Source organism: Pelobates fuscus, chromosome 3 (assembly GCF_036172605.1).
Source record: "Pelobates fuscus isolate aPelFus1 chromosome 3, aPelFus1.pri, whole genome shotgun sequence".
NCBI lineage: Eukaryota > Metazoa > Chordata > Amphibia > Anura > Pelobatidae > Pelobates > Pelobates fuscus.
The window spans coordinates 270,751,334-270,773,887 of record NC_086319.1 but is presented as its reverse complement, the minus strand read 5'-3'; the positions used below and the strand labels follow the sequence as shown (position 1 = coordinate 270,773,887).

At 40.4% G+C, this 22,554-nt stretch overlaps 1 protein-coding gene across 2 annotated transcripts in view; it reads right to left on the bottom strand.

The window, feature by feature from the left end:
• ELMOD3 (ELMO domain containing 3) overlaps positions 1-22,554 on the bottom strand; it is a 45,539-nt gene that overhangs the window by 5,563 nt on the left and 17,422 nt on the right. For both annotated transcript variants that reach the window (XM_063448528.1, XM_063448527.1), the window contains exons 4-10: positions 21,857-21,929; positions 18,682-18,741; positions 18,083-18,103; positions 17,533-17,624; positions 994-1,117; positions 768-890; positions 406-536 (exon numbers count right to left, since the gene is read on the bottom strand). In XM_063448528.1, coding sequence (XP_063304598.1) covers positions 406-536; positions 768-890; positions 994-1,117; positions 17,533-17,624; positions 18,083-18,103; positions 18,682-18,741; positions 21,857-21,929 — 624 coding nt within the window. The remainder of the gene's footprint in view (positions 1-405; positions 537-767; positions 891-993; positions 1,118-17,532; positions 17,625-18,082; positions 18,104-18,681; positions 18,742-21,856; positions 21,930-22,554) is intronic.

Sequence of the window (22,554 nt, the reverse complement as noted above, 5' to 3'; positions counted from 1 at the left end):
AGCTTGGCATTTCCAAGCTCTGCATAGACCTGCTAAACACTTCCCACAGATATACAATGAATCACTGCATCTCTATAAGGATTGGTGCAGTGTGATGATTTGCTATGCATGGGTACTAGGCTCCCAGTCCTTCCCTGTAAGGAGGCATTGGACTGTCAGATTATCAGGATTGCCAGGGCATGGATAATCTTAATAGTTAGCATACCACTATAGCATGAGGAATACATAGCGATGATTACTAAAGTGCTAGATTTCAATATGGATCATTAGGCTTTTAGTACCAGCTATCCTAACAGTTTAAATTGCCAGACAGGAGGAATAGGACACACATATATAAAATAAGCCAAGCCACTGGTATATAGATACAAGCATGCATATCTATGGACGTGGTGTGTGAAAACGAACCTGTGTGTGATGCTGTGACAAACGGTAAATATCATGTGCGAGGGGTAAGGTTCTGGGTTCCATTACCATGTACAGTGGGTGCATTAGACCCAGGAGTCCAGCTGCTCTTAAATCTGTTCCAGGATCTAGACCTGCAGAAATGGAGAATGTAAGATGGCATAATGAAAAACAGCCTAGCACAAGCAAAACAGAACAAGTATTTACAGCTGTGTAATCAAGGAGAACAGCTGGAAAGATCAGCCGTCAAATATGCATCATACAGGAATAGAGAATATGTAAAAAGAGAGAAGAGGTACTGCATTTTAAGGAACACCAAATGGTCAATGCATTGTCTAAAGAACCTTTCCTATATTACAACTCACCTTGGAATCCCAGTTGCTCCCAATGTGATCCATACAGAGGGCAGTCAAACCGGGCTCCAGTCAGCCTTTTGTAAATGGTCTGTAGGACTCTGATGTGAACTTGCTGACCACTGTCCAGGGGACCTGAGTAGAGACACCAGGAGTACTGTATAATACGCATCTCTACCACCAATACCCAAAAGCCCTTCATATTTTATTAGTCCTGTAATCACTGCATATTACTCACACTGTGCTATTGCCAGCACCAAATCACGCTCCGCATGAAGTTCTCGGTTAAGCCTTGGGGGTCCAAAAAGAAAATGTGAAATTGCAGAGAATCCAGAACGCCGAACTGTGGGTTGAATCCTTGTCTGAGGACAAGAGTTGAAAAAAGTAAGGGAAAGCTTAAGTGTCAGAGAAATAATCATAACATCATATAGTCCTTTCTGCAGGGTATCTCCAACACCTGATCTTTCAGATTTCAGAGTTTTACATACAGGATGTTCAGTTGTCTCAGACATTCATGGTGCCTGTAGGTAGTTACCCACGATAGCATGTCATTGCATCAAACAATGCTGTATGTACTAGGGGCCAAGGTAAGGACACCTGGAAATGAAGTCTGACACGAAGAGGTAAAAATAAATTAAAAAAATATGTTTATGTGAAACTATTTCTTCACTCCCCCCATTTCACTTTCCTAAGAGCAACAATTACCAACAATGTGCTACCAACAACTAGGCCACAGACACAAACACCAAACCATTGTGATGGATCACAGAGCAAGATATGCTTATCTCACTTTTTCACTTCTTATGCCATAGATCTGAACAACCTATTTGTAGTTGTGCTTTTTCAAACCTATTAAAACAAGAAAGTACACTATACCACAGAGTCTGAAGATAGTCTAAAGGCCACAGATAAGTCAATGTGTCAACACGGTCTTAAAGGCAGTGTGCGAAGAACATGAATTTCAGCTCGTACAGTAAAACGTTTTGTGTCAAACCGTTTTACAATCCTTAGCAAAAAAAATAGTTTTCAATATTTTGGGGATGAACACACCCAAAACTTGCTGGAAATATCAGTTCACAAGGGATCAATCCAGAGAACTGGGGACACATTGCAGAAACAGAACTCATGTATGCATGAAAGGGACTCATGAAATAAAAAACATTTTGCCTCAAAAGGTGAGAATGAACAGACCTTCCCAAGATTACTCACAATATAAAAATAGCACAGTACATCATAGTTTATGAACATTACAAGGTTACAAGGCCAAATGTATGAAAAAACAACTAATTTAAAGGGTTATTCCAAGCATTATAACCACAATAGCCTGCTACAGTGGTTATGATAGGAGGATAGCCCGGCTCCATATTCTGGTAAAGTGGCAAATATTTTAGCAATGGTTTGCCCTTTTACCTGGGTGCAGGGCCGGCCTTAGGGGTGTGCGAGCTGTGTGGCCGCACAGGGTGCCATGCGGCCGACACAGCTCACACATGGCCGGGTGACAGCTGTGCAGGGGGAGCTAAAGTAGGTACCCAGTAGAGGACTTCACTATTTTCCACCACGGTATATGAAAAAATAGCAAGGTAGCAGGGGCGGGGCTTACCGAGTGGCGGGGGTGGTGCTTAATGAGAGGAAGAGGCGGGGCTAATATGCCAGCGGAGGTGGGGCTACAACCTACCAGAAGCCCCTGGTAATAACTGATGCACAGGATGGGGGAAGCATGAAGAATACAGGAACTGCACTGCCTCCATTCTTCCCTGCCAGCCCATAATGGTAAGTGTGTGTGTGTGTGTGACTGACTGTCTGCCTGTGTGTGTGTGTGTGTGTGTGTGTGTGTGACTGACTGTCTGCCTTTAACTGAGCGTGTGTGACTGTCTACTTGTAACTGTGTGTAGCTGTCTGCCTGTCTGTGTGACTGTGTACCTGTAACTGAGTGTGTGTGACAGTCTGCTTGTAAGTGTGAGTGTGTGTGGGACTGTATGCCTGCAACTGAGTGTGTGTGTGTGACTGTCTGTCTGTAATTGGGTATCACAGTAATATGTGACATACTTAGTCTGCCCCCCTGTAATGCATGGCAGGCAGTCTGATACCTCTGCCCTGCACTTCTATTGGCTGCAGACCATAAGTAGCTGTCTTCAAAGCTCTGACCAATCAGTGCGTTGCTGCGGATTGAAGCCTTGACACTGTAAATGCCTGAGCAAAGGAGACAGTTACTCATAGTCTGCACCTGGTGAAGGTTGCAGACTAGATTCCCAGCACACTGGAACATCAAAGATCAACATTCCACCCTCACTGCAAGGTAACAGGAAAGGGGGATTGAATATTTGTTTTTACACAAATAAAGAGGCAGCAACCCAAAAAAGGGAATCCCTCTTAAAACCTTAAAAGCAAGATGTAAGAACAAAAAGAGAAGGTGAGGGTTGCGCCAATAAGTCTTGTAGTGGTAAATATACCAATGAAAGCAGACCAATAGGTCTAGGTGATAATACAACAATGGTATGTCTCACACAAATAACAGTGTAATCCTCAGGATAGGAATATTTGTATAAAAAGTCTCACAATGATGAAGCCCTGTCTTGGCGAAACAGTTTACTGGTTTTTACTTGAGCATCTTAACAATTAAAGTTTTTTGGTTACTTTTAGTTATACCAATTCTCTTTATATTGTGATTTATATGCACCCTCCTTAATTTTTTTTTAACTTTTTTTATCGCTGGCATTTTTACGTATCCTGTACTCAAAGAAATCCCAAGTGGGGATCATTCCACCAACGCTACTACAATAGAGCAGTATCTTCTGCTCTATACTTGTGAGTAATATTTTATATATTTTATACTGCATTTTTTACAAAATGCGGTACGGTTTTCTTTTATATATATCTCAGAGCTTTGGATATCCAGATTGAAGGACATAGTTACATCTCTAGCATGGGTGACACAGGGTGCCATGCGGCCGACACAGCTCACACATGGCCGGGTGACAGCTGTGCAGGGGGAGCTAAAGTAGGTACCCAGTAGAGGACTTCACTATTTTCCACCACGGTATATGAAAAAATAGCAAGGTAGCAGGGGCGGGGCTTACCGAGTGGCGGGGGTGGTGCTTAATGAGAGGAAGAGGCGGGGCTAATATGCCAGCGGAGGTGGGGCTACAACCTACCAGAAGCCCCTGGTAATAACTGATGCACAGGATGGGGGAAGCATGAAGAATACAGGAACTGCACTGCCTCCATTCTTCCCTGCCAGCCCATAATGGTAAGTGTGTGTGTGTGTGTGACTGACTGTCTGCCTGTGTGTGTGTGTGTGTGTGTGTGTGTGTGACTGACTGTCTGCCTTTAACTGAGCGTGTGTGACTGTCTACTTGTAACTGTGTGTAGCTGTCTGCCTGTCTGTGTGACTGTGTACCTGTAACTGAGTGTGTGTGACAGTCTGCTTGTAAGTGTGAGTGTGTGTGGGACTGTATGCCTGCAACTGAGTGTGTGTGTGTGACTGTCTGTCTGTAATTGGGTATCACAGTAATATGTGACATACTTAGTCTGCCCCCCTGTAATGCATGGCAGGCAGTCTGATACCTCTGCCCTGCACTTCTATTGGCTGCAGACCATAAGTAGCTGTCTTCAAAGCTCTGACCAATCAGTGCGTTGCTGCGGATTGAAGCCTTGACACTGTAAATGCCTGAGCAAAGGAGACAGTTACTCATAGTCTGCACCTGGTGAAGGTTGCAGACTAGATTCCCAGCACACTGGAACATCAAAGATCAACATTCCACCCTCACTGCAAGGTAACAGGAAAGGGGGATTGAATATTTGTTTTTACACAAATAAAGAGGCAGCAACCCAAAAAAGGGAATCCCTCTTAAAACCTTAAAAGCAAGATGTAAGAACAAAAAGAGAAGGTGAGGGTTGCGCCAATAAGTCTTGTAGTGGTAAATATACCAATGAAAGCAGACCAATAGGTCTAGGTGATAATACAACAATGGTATGTCTCACACAAATAACAGTGTAATCCTCAGGATAGGAATATTTGTATAAAAAGTCTCACAATGATGAAGCCCTGTCTTGGCGAAACAGTTTACTGGTTTTTACTTGAGCATCTTAACAATTAAAGTTTTTTGGTTACTTTTAGTTATACCAATTCTCTTTATATTGTGATTTATATGCACCCTCCTTAATTTTTTTTTAACTTTTTTTATCGCTGGCATTTTTACGTATCCTGTACTCAAAGAAATCCCAAGTGGGGATCATTCCACCAACGCTACTACAATAGAGCAGTATCTTCTGCTCTATACTTGTGAGTAATATTTTATATATTTTATACTGCATTTTTTACAAAATGCGGTACGGTTTTCTTTTATATATATCTCAGAGCTTTGGATATCCAGATTGAAGGACATAGTTACATCTCTAGCATGTAAGCTCATTGAGCAGGGCCCTCAACCCCCTCTGTTCCTGTACGTCCAGTAGTCTGATCTCAATTATGTGTCTGTTAGTCCACCCATTGTACAGCGCTACGGAATTTGTTGGCGCTATATAAATAATAAAATAATAATAATAATAATAATAGCTGAAAAGAGACTTGCGTCCATCAAGTTCAGCCTTTCTCACATATACTTTTGCTGTTGATCCAAAAGAAGGCAAAAAACCCAGTCTGAAGCACTTCCAATTTTGCAACAAACTAGGAAAAAATTATTTCTTGACCCCAAAATAGCAGTCAGATGTCTCCTTGGATCAAGCAGCTATTACCCCACTAATTAGAAATTATATCCCTGTATGTTATGTTTTTGCAAGTATGTATCCAATTGCAGTTTAAACATCTGTATAGACTCTGACAAAACCACTTCTTCAGGCAAAGAATTCCATATCCTTATTGCTCTTGTAAAAAAAAAAAACTTTTCTTTGCCTTAGATGAAATCTCCTTTCTTCAAGCCTAAATGTGTGACCTCGTGTCCTATGTATAGCCCTGTTTATGAATAGATTTCCAGATAATGGTTTGTACTGGCCCCGAATATATTTGTATAATGTTATCATATCCCCTCTCAGGCGCCGTTTTTCCAAACTGAAGAGATTTAAATTTTTTAACCTTTCTTCATAACTAAAATGCTCCATTCCTTGTATCAATTTTGTAGCTCGTCTCTGCACTTTTTCTAGTGCCATGATATCTTTCTTTAGAACAGGTGCCCAAAATTGCACAGCATATTCAAGGTCTGGTCTTACCAGCGATTCATAAAGAGGCAAAATTATATTTCCATCTCGAGAATTTATGCCCCTATTTATACATGACAAAACCTTACTGGCCTTAGCAACGGCAGATTGAACTACCTAATTTGTTGTTTATAACAATTCCCAAATCCTTCTCGTGTGTGGTTATCCCTAGTTCACTACCATTTTGTCAGGATCGGGACAGGGATCCAACACGCAGAGAACAAACAGTAGCCAGATACGTATACCGGACCTTAGAATGGCCGGACTAACGTAAGTAGTACAGTAGAGAATGGTCAAAGACAAGCCGAGGTCGAGGATAACAGAAGACAGGTAAGCGGTAGACAAGCCGAATCAAGGGTAACAGAGATAAGCAGAGAAGAGCAAACAAGCCGGGTCAAAACCAAAAGGGATAACTAGAAAACACGAGCACTGAGTGACTAGAACAAGCTAGAACCACGACAGGGCAATGAGCTAATGAAAGAAGCACGGTTAAATGCCCTGTTCAGATAAGTAGACACACCTCCGACGAGTCCTGATTGGTCCTGAACCAATTGAGTGACAGGTCGTTCCGGGTTGACGTCCTGACGTCGACTTCCGGGCGTCATGCTATAAAAGGGAGTCACTCCCTCGCGGCCGGCTTTGCATGACCGGATGGACCGCGAGAAAGAGGGAAATCAGGCCGTCCGGATGGATGAACGACTAAGTCTCTACCTCTCTCGGAGGTAGAGACCTCAGGTACCCTGACACATTTAGGGTGTAAATTGCTTGTGCATTCTTAACCCCGAAGTGCATAACTTTGCATTTTTCTACGTCAAATTTCATCTGCCACTGGCGAAACCCAAGGTTGGACCATGTCGGACTATTTCCCACACTACCCTCACCCCAGCGAAGGAGAAACCGACAGAAGTTAACATCATGTTTAATGTTTTATGTTTATAATGCCTTTCATTATGATTTATTGTTTCTTCTCTCTTCCGACCTAACTAATTCACAGACAGACACTCAGGTACCCAGACCTAGACTATCACAAAGACCGGACAGCACCGACGATGCCCGAATGCGAACTTAAGCCCCACAAACATAAAGCCATCCCCCCCCCCCCCGCGATTAGGGGTAACCAACCTCAATGCTGAGGCAGAACAAGGCGAGACACCCCCAATGACAGCACAACCCAAGGCCCAAAACATCAGAGATGCACACAATGCCTACGCAACAGGCTTAATATACTCATAGCATGACAGATACAAGCATTGAAGCCTGAACACATATGACCATCCAAACACACCACGGATGCAAGCCACCGTAAGGCTGTTAAGCCACCACGCCTGCCCGGCACGTATACCCTACCAAGTCCAGCTAGTCCCATAGTAGACTGCAACGAATCACACAGAATACATAGCCAAACATCACACAACGCTAAACTAACCTCACTGTGACTAACCTAACTGTTAAAATTTCCTGTTGTTCCTTATTGAAAAATGTGCCTTTTACCTATATGCCATGTAACTACCTCTCTAAACAAATAATACAAAAGCCTGTCACCACCTGACATGGCGGCACATAATTGTTTGAAAAAGCCACGCACAACAAAATAAAGAATTTAAAAAAAAAATGTCATCTGCCATTTTAGTGCCCAGTCCCCCAATCTATCCAAATCCCTCTGCAGCAAGGCAATATCCTGCTCACATTTTATTACTTTACAAAGTTTTGTGTCATCTGCAAACACTGATACATGGCTTTCAATGCCCATTTCAAGATCATTTATAAATATGTTAAATAGAAGCGGTCCCAAAACAGAACCCTGAGGGACACCACTTACCACTTTTGTCCAGCTTGAAAATTTACCATTTATGACAACTCGTTGTACTCTATCCTTAAGCCAATGTTCTACCCAAGAACAAGAATAGTCATCTAGACCAATTTCTTTTAGTTTGAAGACTAACCTATTGTGAGGAACCGTATTAAATGCCTTGGCAAAATCCAAGTAGATCACATCCACTGCAACACCCTGATCTATATTTTTACTTACTTCTTCGTAGAATGCAATTAGGTTAGTTTGACATGACCTATGTTTCATAAAACCATGCTGATTATTGCTAATAACACAGTTCTTCCCAATGAATTCCTGAATATTATCCCTTAATAGCCGTTCAAATAATTTCCCGGTCACAGAAGTTAAGCTCACAGGTCTATAATTTCCAGGCAAGGATTTTGAACCCTTTTTAAATATAGGAACAACATCTGCCTTCCTCCAATCCTCCGGTACAATACCTGAAACAAAAGAATCTTGAAAAATTAAATACAGAGGTTCACTTATTTCCCCACTTAGCTCCTTAAGTACTCGTGGGTGGATACCGTCAGGCCCCGGAGCTTTATTTACATTAATTTTCTTTAACAGCTGTAGCACCTTGTCTCGAGTTATCCAATCACAAGTTATCTGCAAGTTTGTTGCAGCAATCATTTGCATATCTCTTACCATAGGATCCTCATTAATATATACTGAAGAAAATAGTTATTTAAAATGTCTGCCTTTTCCTGGTCTTCATTGACTAATAGACCCATCTCTGTTTTCAGTGTACCTACACTTTCATTTTTTGTTTTTTTAGAATTAATGTACTTGAAAAAAATTTTGGGGTTGGTTTTGCATTCTTTGGCTATCATTTTCTAGTTTAGCCACTTTAATTGCCTTTTTGCAAGTATTATTGGCTTCCTTATATCCTATATAGGATGCCTCTGATTTGTCCGATTTAAATGCTTTAAAAGCCCTTTTCTTATTTTGAATCTCTTGTTTTACTTCTCTACTAAGCCACATTGGTTTTAATTTGTTTCTTTTACATTTATTACCCAATGATACATACTGTGAAATGTACCTTTCTAATATTTGTTTGAATAGTTTCCATTTTTCCTCAGTGTTTTTATCACTAAGGAGTTTATGCCAGTCGATATGTTGTAGAGCTGCCCTAATCTTATTAAAATTGGCTTTTTTAAAATTATACGTTTTAATATACCCCACATGCTTTTGCTTTTTTGAGTTTATTTCAAAAGTTACCATATTGTGATCACTATTTCCCAAATGCTCCCCTACTTGAATGTTGATTAAAAGATTAACATTGTTTGTTATAATGAGATCCAGACAAGCATCCTTTCTAGTTGGTGCTTGTACCAGTTGTGACATAAAGGTGTCATTTAACACATTCGAAAACCGGATTCCCCTAGCTGAAGTTCTAGTCCCTCTATCCCAATTTAGGTCCGGGTAATTAAAATCTCCAATAATTAACGTGTTACCCCGATTTGCAGCTTTACCCATTTGCTCTAACAGCAGTTCTTCCTCATTAATATTTACATTTGGTGGTTTATAACATATCCCAACCAATAACGTATTTCCCTTTGTTTGCCCCAAGCAGATATCTACCCATAAAGCTTCCACATTTTCCTCGTCACACTCCACATGCCTAAGATTTGACTTTAACTCATGGCTGACATACAAACATATCCCACCACCCTTCTTGTTTTTCCTATCCTTCCTAAATAATGTGTACCCATTTAAGTTAACTGCCCAGTCATGTGTCTCATCCCACCATGTTTCTGTTATGCCTATTATATTGTATTGTTTAGTGTATGCTATTGCCTTTAGTTCCCCCATTTTGTTATATAGGCTCCTTGCATTAGTAAGAATACATTTAATATGTAATTTGTACTTTTTGTGAATTATCAATATTACATACCTCCTCTGTTCTGAGCTTTCCCCTCCCCCCATCTCCACCCCCTTTGTTCTGAGCTAAAGCCCATCTCCTTTCTATCCTATCTCCATTTTCTAGATTGCTTTGACCCTCCCTCCCTACTACTAGTTTAAAATCTCCTCCAACCTTCTAGCCATCCTATCCCCCAGCACAGCAGACCCTCTTCAGTTTAGGTGCAATCCATCACGACTATACAGGTTGTACCCAAGCGCAAAATCGGCCCAGTGCTCTAAAAAACCCAAACCCTCTTTCCTGCACCAAGACTTCAGCCACGCATTAACCTCTCTAATCTCCCGCTGCCTTTCTGCTGTAGCGCGCGGCACAGGTAATATTTCTGAAAATATTACCTTGGAGGTCCTTTTCTTTAGCTTACTTCCTAGATCCCTGAACTCACCCTTTAGGGCCTTCCATTTTACTCTGACTTTGTCATTGGTACCAATATGGACCATGACAGCTGGGTCATTCCCAGCCCCTCCCAATAATCCCTCCACTCTGTCGGCAACATGCCGGACCCGAGCACCCGGGAGACAGCAAACAGTCCCGTTGAGTCGATTAGATTGGCAGATTACCCTATCTACTCTCTTAATAATAGAGTCCCCTACCACCACAACCTGTCTAGACTTCCTTACCCTCTCAACCCCACCCGTACTAGAGGGGCTGTTCCCATGGCTGTTAGAAGGAACAGCTTCCTGCAGTACAGCTACTCCTGAGCTGATGCTCCCAACATCTTCACTCAAACGGGCAAATCTGTTAGGCTGCACTAGATCAGGACTAGCTAAACCTTTCCTCTTCCCTCCCCCTCTGCTTCCTCGCCCCACTGTTACCCAGCTATGTGCCGGTTCTCCAACTGTCTCATCTCCTCCCACTCCACTACCTGCACCCACTAAACTCTGCTCAGTGAGCAGCAGACTCCTCTCAAGATTGTCAATCTCCCTCAGTGTTGCAATTTGCCTCACAGATCTCCAATCCGAGCTTCCAGAAAAGCCACTCGCTCACACCCACCACAGAGGTATGGACCCTGGACAGATTTATCCAGGCATGCATACATGCAGCAGGATGTGCACTAAGTAAAACTTGTAATCTTGCTAGCACTCATCCCCAGTTACCAAATAACACAAGTGAGCAAAAACAATATTTACCTTCTTGGTTTAAACTCCCTTGTAGTTTCAACTCCTGTTTTAACTCCTACTTAAAAGAGACTACTTGAAATAGCCTACTTTCAAGCAAACTCCAATGAGCAAGCTCTGGTAGTCAGTAGTGGGTTTATATTGGCAATACAAAGCCTACACAGGTGGAAATTAAGAAGCACTCCCCCTAATTAGCTCAGCAGCAGCACCCACAAGGAGGGGAATAGAAACAACAAGTGAGGGGAAAAAAAGGAGGGAAAACGTTTTAAATAACACCAGCAAGGAGAAAATAAAGAAGAAAAAAAAAAACAAAGGGGACAAAGTGTAAATATATCCAGCAAGAGAAAAAAATTATATATATATGAAAAGAGGAAAAAAAAGTTACAAAAAAAAATTAGAATAAATCAAAACAGCAAGAAAAAAAAAGGGTAAAAGTAAAAAAATAAAAATAAAAAAATTACAAAACACAAAATACAAAAATACCTCTCCACTGTATCCCTTAGCGGGGATGGTACCGCTTAACGCCCTTCACCCCAGAGCTGGTTTAAGCTCTTTTAAATGTGAGTTATTTACCTGCTTTTTATTAATTTTACACTTGGATTTTGACATATTACTATTATTATTATTGCGATTTATACACTGCGTGCAGAATTATTAGGCAAATGAGTATTTTGACCACATTATCCTCTTTATGCATGTTGTCTTACTCCAAGCTGTATAGGCTCGAAAGCCTACTACCAATTAAGCATATTAGGTGATGTGCATCTCTGTAATGAGAAGGGGTGTGGTCTAATGACATCAACACCCTATATCAGGTGTGCATAATTATTAGGCAACCTCCTTTCCTTTGGAAAAATGGGTCAAAAGAAGGACTTGACAGGCTCAGAAAAGTTAAAAATAGTGAGATATCTTGCAGAGGGATGCAGCACTCTTAAAATTGCAAAGCTTCTGAAGCGTGATCATCGAACAATCAAGCGTTTCATTCAAAATAGTCAACAGGGTCGCAAGAAGCTTGTGGAGAAACCAAGGCGCAAAATAACTGCCCATGAACTGAGAAAAGTCAAGCGTGCAGCTGCCAAGATGCCACTTGCCACCAGTTTGGCCATATTTCAGAGCTGCAACATCACTGGAGTGCCCGAAAGCACAAGGTGTGCAATACTCAGAGACATGGCCAAGGTAAGAAAGGCTGAAAGACGACCACCACTGAACAAGACACACAAGCTGAAACGTCAAGACTGGGCCAAGAAATATCTCAAGACTGATTTTTCTAAGGTTTTATGGACTGATGAAATGAGAGTGAGTCTTGATGGGCCAGATGGATGGATTGGTAAAGGGCAGAGAGCTCCAGTCCGACTCAGACGCCAGCAAGGTGGAGGTGGAGTACTGGTTTGGGCTGGTATCATCAAAGATGAGCTTGTGGGGCCTTTTCGGGTTGAGGATGGAGTCAAGCTCAACTCCCAGTTTCTGGAAGACACCTTCTTCAAGCAGTGGTACAGGAAGAAGTCTGCATCCTTTAAGAAAAACATGATTTTCATGCAGGACAATGCTCCATCACATGCGTCCAAGTACTCCACAGCGTGGCTGGCAAGAAAGGGTATAAAAGAAGAAAATCTAATGACATGGCCTCCTTGTTCACCTGATCTGAACCCCATTGAGAACCTGTGGTCCATCATCAAATGTGAGATTTACAAGGAGGGAAAACAGTACACCTCTCTGAACAGTGTCTGGGAGGCTGTGGTTGCTGCTGCACGCAATGTTGATGGTGAACAGATCAAAACACTGACAGAATCCATGGATGGCAGGCTTTTGAGTGTCCTTGCAAAGAAAGGTGGCTATATTGGTCACTGATTTGTTTTTGTTATGTTTTTGAATGTCAGAAATGTATATTTGTGAATGTTGAGATGTTATATTGGTTTCACTGGTAAAAATACATAATTGAAATGGGTATATATTTGTTTTTTGTTAAGTTGCCTAATAATTATGCACAGTAATAGTCACCTGCACACACAGATATCCCCCTAAAATAGCTATAACTAAAAACAAACTAAAAACTACTTCCAAAAATATTCAGCTTTGATATTAATGAGTTTTTTGGGTTCATTGAGAACATGGTTGTTGTTCAATAATAAAATTAATCCTCAAAAATACAACTTGCCTAATAATTCTGCACTCCCTGTATAGCGCCAACAGATTCCGTAGCACTTTACAATATAATTATAGGGGGGATTTAACTACAAATAGGACAATTACAAGAAAACTTACAGAACAAAGGGTTGAAGAGGGCCCTGCTGAAACGAGCTTACAGTCTATAGGAGGTGGGGTATAAAACACATTAGGACAGGAAATAGCAGCCAAATTAGGTGGGAGTGAAGCAGAGTTGTCTGTCGTGTCTCTCCTTGTCTCTTCACATATACGGATATTTTAACCATCCGGATAGATAAACTCCTGAGGAACCCCTGTTTTATCCTGTTATCCTGTTATATTGTGAGACATTTTATACGAATATTCCTATCCTGAGGATTACAATGTTATTTGTGTGAGACATACCATTGTTGTATTATCACCTAGACCTATTGGTCTGCTTTCATTGGTATATTTACCACTACAAGACTTATTGGCGCAACCCTCACCTTCTCTTTTTGTTCTTACATCTTGAGCGAGTTGTGTCTGCAAGATTGACAGACTTCCTTGAATACAACTCTCTGCTTGACCCGTTTCAATCTGGATTCCACGCTCGTCACTCTGTTGAAACAGCTGGGACCAAAGTATACAATGATCTTATCACTGCTAAATCCCATGGCCACTACTCTAGCCTAATTCTCCTCGACCGTCCTGCTGCTTTTGACACTGATTTCTCACCACCCCTCTTGACTTGTGTCTCTGACTGCCTCTCTGCTATTTCGAATTGGATGGCTGCTCATTTCCTTAAACTGAACCTGTCCAAAACAGAACTTCTGGTCTTCCCTCCCTTAAGTGTTGCTACTCCCTTGCCCTCCAAGTCAATGGCGCTACCATCTGCTCTACCTCTAAGGCTCGCTGCCTAAGTGTTCTCTTTGACTCCGACCTCTCTTTCAGCCCTTATGTACCATCAATCGCCAAATCCTGCCACTTCCATCTCAAAAACATTGCGCGCATCCGACCCTATTTAAATACCTGATACGGCAAAGGTGCTTGTACATGCTGCTGTCCTCTCTCGCCTTGACTACTGTAATCCGCTTCTCAGAAGTCTTATGTGTTCCCAACTTGCCCCATTACAGTCTATAATGAATGCGGCGGCGAGGCTCATCTTCCTGTCTGCCCGCAACTCCCACGCCTCCACCTTTGTCAGTCTCTCCATTGGCTTCCCGTAAGATATAGGGCTCAATTTAAGATCCTGACACTTGCTTACAAATCTCTACACAATGCTGCTCCCACCTACTTATCCTCACTGATACACAAATATGTCCCGTCTAGGCCCCTACTCTCTGCGTGGGAGTCTAACCTGTGTTCGTACTCCTACCTCTGATGCTCATATTAAAGACTTCTCTAAGGCTGCACTGTTCCTATGGAACGCCCTTCCCCTCTCTGTTAGACTCTCACCCAATCTCCACTTCTTCAAAAAAATTCTTCGAAAACGTACTTCTTATCAATTAAACTGTGAACAGCTTTCCCTCCCCGCACCATGATTCCTCTCCTCAAACGGTCATCAAAACAAAACACTAAGCCCTCAATGAATACTATTCTAGCAACCAACTTTTCCACCCTACCCTTACCTTTTGTGTCACTATACCCCACTCCCTCTAGCATGTAAGCTCATTGAGCAGGGGTCTCAATCCCTCTGTTCCTGTGCATCCAACTTGTCTGGTTAAAAATACTTGTCTGTTAGTCCACCCATTGTACAGCGCTACGGAACTTGTTGGCGCTTTATAAATAATAATAATCACGCTTAGTAAAAGAATGACATTCGGTGTATAGAAATGTACACAGAATTAGCCAGCCTGGACCTCAGGTTCTGTACTGGATGATTTTGCTACACTGACGTTGCCAAAAGTGAAGTTACATCTTCCGCAGCAATTAAACTCACTGTGTGCAGTGTTTCCTAGCAAAACATTGCACATACAGACGTCTGGCACCATCACCACTTTAAATCACTGAAGTGGTCATGGTGCTTGGCATAACCTTTTAACAATCACATGCATTAATATGGAACTTGGTCACAATGTGATGGTTTAAAAACCAGTGTGTGATAAGACTTTCCACTAGATGTTAGATTAGATCAGTGAGATTTGCTTCCAAGTAGTGACCTCAATAATACCAATATTGGGCACAAATTCTGGGCTACTAGTCTGGCTTGCACTTTGCGCAGATCAAATAATTTCACACTTGCAAAAAGTAAAAATGGACTGGGCACAAATTAGTTGAATCCACAGCAACATGTTTTGAAGCATACAGTGCAACATTTCAGCTTTCAACAGAGACTTTCTCAAGTTTGAGAAACTTGCACTATATGCTCCAATAACTCTGCCTGTGGATTTGAGGATGGGTGATGCCGCTCTGGATTGGTGGTACCTGGGCTGTTTTGTATCTTGGAATGTGCCTATTTTTTTTTTTAAAATAAATTCTTCCACACTGGCCTTGACCAATCATTTCTCTATGGACTTTACCTGTTAGCAAGGTCATGATGAGGATTACGATGATCCAAAAATGCTTCACAGACTGATGTACTATTACAATGATTTGTATAGCACCAATTTATTCGGCAATGCTGTACCATAGATTAATCAAGACAAAACACCTTTGACATATGAGAACAGTAGGTGAAGGGGGTGCTGCCCAAACAAGTTTACAATCTCAAATATTTCTTGGTTTCCTTTTGTTCTTTCTATACTGCCTCTCTTGGCAAACTCATTAATTCATATGGATTCCACTACCACCTGTACGTCGACGACACCCAGATTTACCTCTCCTCCCCTGACCTCTCCCCTGCTGTCCTACAATGTCTTACCAATTGCCTCTCTTCCATCTCTTATTTGTCTGAGACTCAATCTCTTTAAAATGGAGTTTCTTATTTTTCCTTCTCATAACACTGATCCTCCTCCTTCACTCTCCCTGCAGGAGACCCCATCCTTTCAAGCTCGCTGTCTTGGTGTCATTTTTGATCCTGGCCTCACCTTTGCGCCTCATGTCCAGTCTGGTGCTAAAACCTGTCGATTCCAGCTTAAAAACATTGCCTGTATACACCCCTTTCACACGCAAGATGCTGCCAAGGAGCTTGTTCATGCTCTAGTAATCTCTCGCATGGATTACTGTAATTCCCTCCTAATTGGTTGCCCCAGAAGCCATACTGCCCCCCTACAATCTGTGATGAATGCTGCTGCCAGGCTGTTCTTTCTCTCCTGTCGCTCCTCTCACACCTCACCCCTCTGTCAATCCTTACACTGGCTTCCTGTACCCTACAGGTCTCAATTTAAAATACAAACCCTTACCTATAAAGCCCTTACCAACTCTAGCCCCTCTTACATTTCTTCAATGATTCATAGGTATGCCCCTCTCGATCTCTCTGCTCTACTGGTGACCTTCTCCTGTCTGCTGCTCACACCCTTACTGTAAATTCACGCCTGCAAGACTTCTCACGGGCTGCTCCTTTCCTTTGGAACAGCCTGCTTACCCCTGTCAGACTCTCCCCTAGTCTTTAATCCTTTAAGAAGTCCCTCAAAACCCATCTTTTCAGAAATGCTTATGGCCTCCAAGAGTAACTTCTATCTCTCAAACCTTCCTCTTGCTCTCTCCTATAGGGCCACACTCCACTCTCACCTCCAGTTCTGCTACTTTCCCACTGTGTCTATTTGCGGTCTCCCTCAATACCCTTCCTATTGTGTTTTTATACCCCACCTCCTCTAGAATGTAGGCTTGTTTGAGTAGGGTCCACAACTACCTATTGTTCCTGTTACATGTTGTTGTCTCATTTGGTAAATTCCCCTCTTATTGTAAAGCACTGCGAAATAAGCTGGCGCTATATAAATAATAACCAATAATGATAATAACCAATAAATATGTAAATGTCAATGTAATCTGCTCATCATCCTCCAAAAACCTAGAGTTGTTAGGCTGGAGAATAATGAAGTACTACTCATAATTGCAAAGACAGTGTTTACAGAGTCTAATAACAACAGGCTTTACATAATTCTAAACAATGCTTGCACGAGAATCGGGGGGGGGGGAGAGATTATTTTACTGTTGACCATGCAATTCACATCATATCCCAATGCACCATTCATTTGTGTCCAAGATATAACCTCATTTTATCCTGCAGAGCAGTGGGAACTCCATTTTTGAATAATACATTTCAGCAGTGGAAGCTGGTATTTGTCAGCAAGAAGTGTTTTTTCCTCTTACATTAAATCAAAGAAATGTTTGCTTATAATAAAACAATCCCTTTTAGTACCATTAAGGTGAAAGAAGGTATTTGTTGTACATAAGTTTACTCCATATAAACAAACTATCATTCTACTTGTAGAAGCTACCAAGGTGAATTTTATATGACCCATGTCTCTTTACTAATGATATTATGGAATAATATCACCTTAATGTTTGTCTACATCTAGTAATTTAAAAGAAGCACAGACTTAAAGAGGTAACAGTAGGGCAAAATGGGTTAGAAATGAGAATCACATAAAGCAATCCAAGGTATCAACATTGAATTGGGTGTGTTAACAGTGCCTGTACCTAAATACATACCCTAAATTCCGATAAATCTGCTGTCTGGAAGTATTGCAACGCCTCGTTAAAGGAGATTAATGGTGTTTGCCCAGGGAGATCACTCAGTAGCCCTAAACAGTGGTAAATGGTGGTCAATTCAAAAGATTTACCATAGGAAAATCTACAGGAAAACAAATTTCAGAAGTCAAGATGAAGCAGGTAACCAAACTCATGAAATCATTGCACTGTGCCTTCTTCCAGCCTCTCCAACCTTCTATCAGAAACTTCCACACAACACACCAAAAGTAATGCCCTCCTCATTTACTCTGCCAAGTGTCTAGTATTACTTAACCAAGTGCATACACTGCTGTTTCTACACCTCCATATATATTCCACCACTCTTCCATTAGCCACAGTTACCTGCTACTGTTCTAATATAATGAAATACAGCATTAAAAGCTTATTTTAATATTCAGATCAGATTTCTTCTCTTTCCACACATATAACCCCAAACATACATGTTACTATATAATCAAACTGCACTCCAAGGTCAATATAAGGATACCGGTTTTACCGATTGAGTTCCTACCTGGTTTTTCACAAAAGAGTCCTAAAACAAACCATAAAACGTGTTTTAATAACAAATACTAAAATGTGAACATAATATAAAATGCTTGCAATATCTCTTTTAAATAATGTAAAGTTGAACAGTTTTACGCATTCACTGAGCAAAGACTCAAACTGTGCTGATATGCGGATTTGGTGTTCAGAGGACTGAGGATGCAGTTCTGTGTTTGTGGGAGAATGTACGTTTATCTATATATGTCTGCGCACGTGTGTGTGATAAAGTGATCAGAAAGAGAGTTAAATTTTAAATTTCCTAGTGAGATTTGTCATGAATTAGGGAGATGGAAGTTCAACTAAAGATTTTTGGGGGGGATAATTTTTTTTTACATAGGATTGTGTGGAGGTGGCCTAATCTATCAATACATAGGCAAAAAGCAGATGTCCGGGAGAACCCCCACACATATTAACAGGAATAAAACAATTGAGGGCTAGCTTATTCTTTTTCATTAACATATTGGGTGCCTTTGTGACTGTGTTGCCCAAGATCTGACCTGTTCTTAAACAGTCACTAATTGAGATACATTCTTGACTGCATTGGGGTTAAAATATCCAACATCTAACCTGTTTGTATGTTTTCAAGCTCCTCCCACTCCTGTTCAGCTTTCAGCAATTCTTCGCTATCTGCAAATACAGAGCTACTGTGAATACAAGTGTAGATTCATTGCCAACAGGTGTATAAAGTCCAGCAGGCAGCAAAACAAACTCCATAGACAAACAGTGATATTACAATAGCCTGCACTGCACATACAAAAGCCTACTGTGATACCCTAAGTGTATAACTTATTTAAAGGGCTATTAACTTTAGTGAATAACGATGTTTATTTATTTATTACTGACATTTATAAAACGCCAACAGATTCCGCAGCGCTGTACAATTAGGGGAGAACGTACACTATACACAGACAAATATAAAAGGTAGAGAGGGCCCTGACCGTAAGCAGAGACCTAACCATTGAAGCTCTTTTATACAAATTGCTTAGTTAGATAGCCTGTGTGCTTACAGTATAAAGGATATAATGGTGATGGCTGAAGGAAGTTAACAGAAAGTTAATAAGAATAAATAAGGCAAATGGGAGAAAAATGGTTTGCTTCATCCTAGAAAATAATTTGAGCATAATTAGTAAAGCTAAAGTTGAATCTCCCCAAGATAGATTAATGCATTTCTCCCAATTTTTAAGTACATTATATGACTAGGATTTAATTTAGTTTTAACTGCTACAGCTCATATACAGTACTTGAAAGAACGCTTCACAGATTACAAACTAAATGTCAAATACCAGATAGCCTGGTGCTATAAATAACAGTGAAACAAGTCAAAACTGTATATAATTTCTGAAACTTCAGGCCTTGCCGCCTTTGGATACACTAATTGCTGCCATTTGATGGCCAATTAATGACTGGATGGAATTTTGCATGATAATGTAGAAGTATAGCTTACCTATTATCAGTGCGGCTGAAGAGGGAGTGGGCCATGGATGCCAGGCAGAGCACAGGTAATTTAAAAAAAAAAAACTAAACAAAATTTCACTCGAGCATTTAAAATAAAAACAAAAAAAACACAACAGAATCAAAATGCCTGTGGCTTAGTGCATTCATTTAAAGGTTACATAGTTAGTGGTCGTGAAGATAAAAAAAAGAAAAGACCCAAGTCCATCAAGATCAACCTTTCACACATTTGCTACAGCTATTGATCCAAAAGAAGGATCCCAAAAACCTCAATTTAAGAAACTCCCATTACTGTCTCAAAGACAGGAAAAATATTTCTTCTTGACTCCAAAATGGCAATTAGATTTTACTTGGATAAAAACGGTCAACACCTTGCATACTAAAAACAAAAGAAAGGGTGCACCTTTAATACAGAAGATTATATATAAAATGAAAGCATAAAATAGTTACAGATAGAGTCCAGGATAATAGTCCACAAAAAATAAGGGAAATTCCTGTAGGGCAGCGGTAGTTCGTCTTAGGTGTAGGCTTGTATTTTCAGTATGCCATATGGGAAGAACAACAGAAAAAAAGAGGAAATCCAATGGTACAGTAGGTAGTTATATATGAATATATATATAAAAAAAAGTGTGTAAGTATTACTCACAATTTCCAGAGCTAAAATCCAGCTCTGGTATGAAGTGCGTGAAGTGGAATGATCCCCACTCAAGGATATATGGAGTAACCACTCAGTAGTCCAACGGTGGTTCCAGACGAAAATAGAGAAATAAAATATATAGTGCTCTCTGCTATTAATGGAGTATAGATTAAAAGGAAATATAAAATGTACTCACAATATTTTGAGCAGGCTTATACTGCTCGGTGTATAACGTTTGGGTGGTATAATCCCCACCTAAAGATTCTTTTGGCGTTTGTTAGGATGATGAAATCCAGAAAAAGTCAGGCTTGAGAATAAAATAATAAATAAAATAAAAGTAGAAAAGGAAAGTGGCAACTAAAATATTTAGGGCCAAAATTCCTTTATTATAACAATAAATAAAATATTTAAAACAATCTCTAGACGCGTTTCGCCTACAATAGGCTTCTTCAAGTAGAGTATAGTAAAAACATAAACCTGACTTACAATGCTTTATATAGGATACCTTAATTGTATTGGAATTCAAAAATTCCCGCCAAAATTACGTCATTATAACCTTAGTTTTGTATTTTAAAACTAAGGTTATAATGACGTCATTTTGGCGGGAATTTTTGAATTCCAATACAATTAAGGTATCCTATATAAAGCATTGTAAGTCAGGTTTATGTTTTTACTATACTCTACTTGAAGAAGCCTATTGTAGGCGAAACGCGTCTAGAGATTGTTTTAAATATTTTATTTATTGTTATAATAAAGGAATTTTGGCCCTAAATATTTTAGTTGCCACTTTCCTTTTCTACTTTTATTTTATTTATTATTTTATTCTCAAGCCTGACTTTTTCTGGATTTCATCATCCTAACAAACGCCAAAAGAATCTTTAGGTGGGGATTATACCACCCAAACGTTATACACCGAGCAGTATAAGCCTGCTCAAAATATTGTGAGTACATTTTATATTTCCTTTTAATCTATACTCCATTAATAGCAGAGAGCACTATATATTTTATTTCTCTATTTTCGTCTGGAACCACCGTTGGACTACTGAGTGGTTACTCCATATATCCTTGAGTGGGGATCATTCCACTTCACGCACTTCATACCAGAGCTGGATTTTAGCTCTGGAAATTGTGAGTAATACTTACACACTTTTTTTATATATATTCATATATAACTACCTACTGTACCATTGGATTTCCTCTTTTTTTCTGTTGTTCTTCCCATATGGCATACTGAAAATACAAGCCTACACCTAAGACGAACTACCGCTGCCCTACAGGAATTTCCCTTATTTTTTGTGGACTATTATCCTGGACTCTATCTGTAACTATTTTATGCTTTCATTTTATATATAATCTTCTGTATTAAAGGCGCACCCTTTCTTTTGTTTTTTGTTGTTCTATTTCTAACTATCTATAGGGGTTAGAGGGTACTCCCCTGTGTATAGGTGTGCTGCCTATTTACCATATACCCCCATATTTGTGGTATTTTTTAGCGCTGATCCTACTTTGATTTTTCTCAACACCTTGCATACTGGCTAATTATAAGAACCCTAAAGAGATTTTCTATCTGGGATTTCTGTGCAAATTGCAACACGTGTCTGCAAGAAAAAAAAAAAAAAAAATCACAGTGCTCACTAATGAGAGTGGACATACCATATTCTCGTTCAGCCTCCTCTCCCCTGCTCACCAGGGACTGTAAGACGCTGTTTTGCTTCACAGATGAAATCTAAAAGATACAGAAATAAAATGTAAGATATCATGCTTGTTTTATTTAATTTAAGTTTTAAAGGAACACTATCGTGTTAATGGTACACGTTTATATTCCCAACGTTACATCGCTCTAGTCACTATTTAGATTATTGCCCCCACTTGCATTAAAAAGGGCTATTTACTTACATTAAATCCTCTGTTGCACTGGTCTCCTTGCTGCAGCTTCACCTAAAATCATTGGGAGTCTAATGCTCCACCATTGGGAGTCTAATGCTTCGCCTAAACATTGGGGGTCTAATGCTCCACCAACCAGCATCTTGTCTTAGAGCTGCTTTGATTTAATGTATCTCTATGGGGATCAAGTTCAATCCCAGTAAGTTCCTCTAGTGTCTGAGTGACAGCAACTACAGGTGGACTTAGGCAGCAATGTAAACGATGGCTTTCACAGAAAAGCCCTGAAAATAGCTGAACTGCAATTATGGGAAACATTCCTGGAATTTTGTGAATAGTGTGTAGGCACCACTTACAGAGGCGCAATAATAAGGCAATGTTTGTAGCAGCAAACAGAAAAGCAGCACTAAATGTGTTATAAGAAAGATAATCGATGGGTGATGGTCAGCTTCTTAAGAATTTGTCACTCA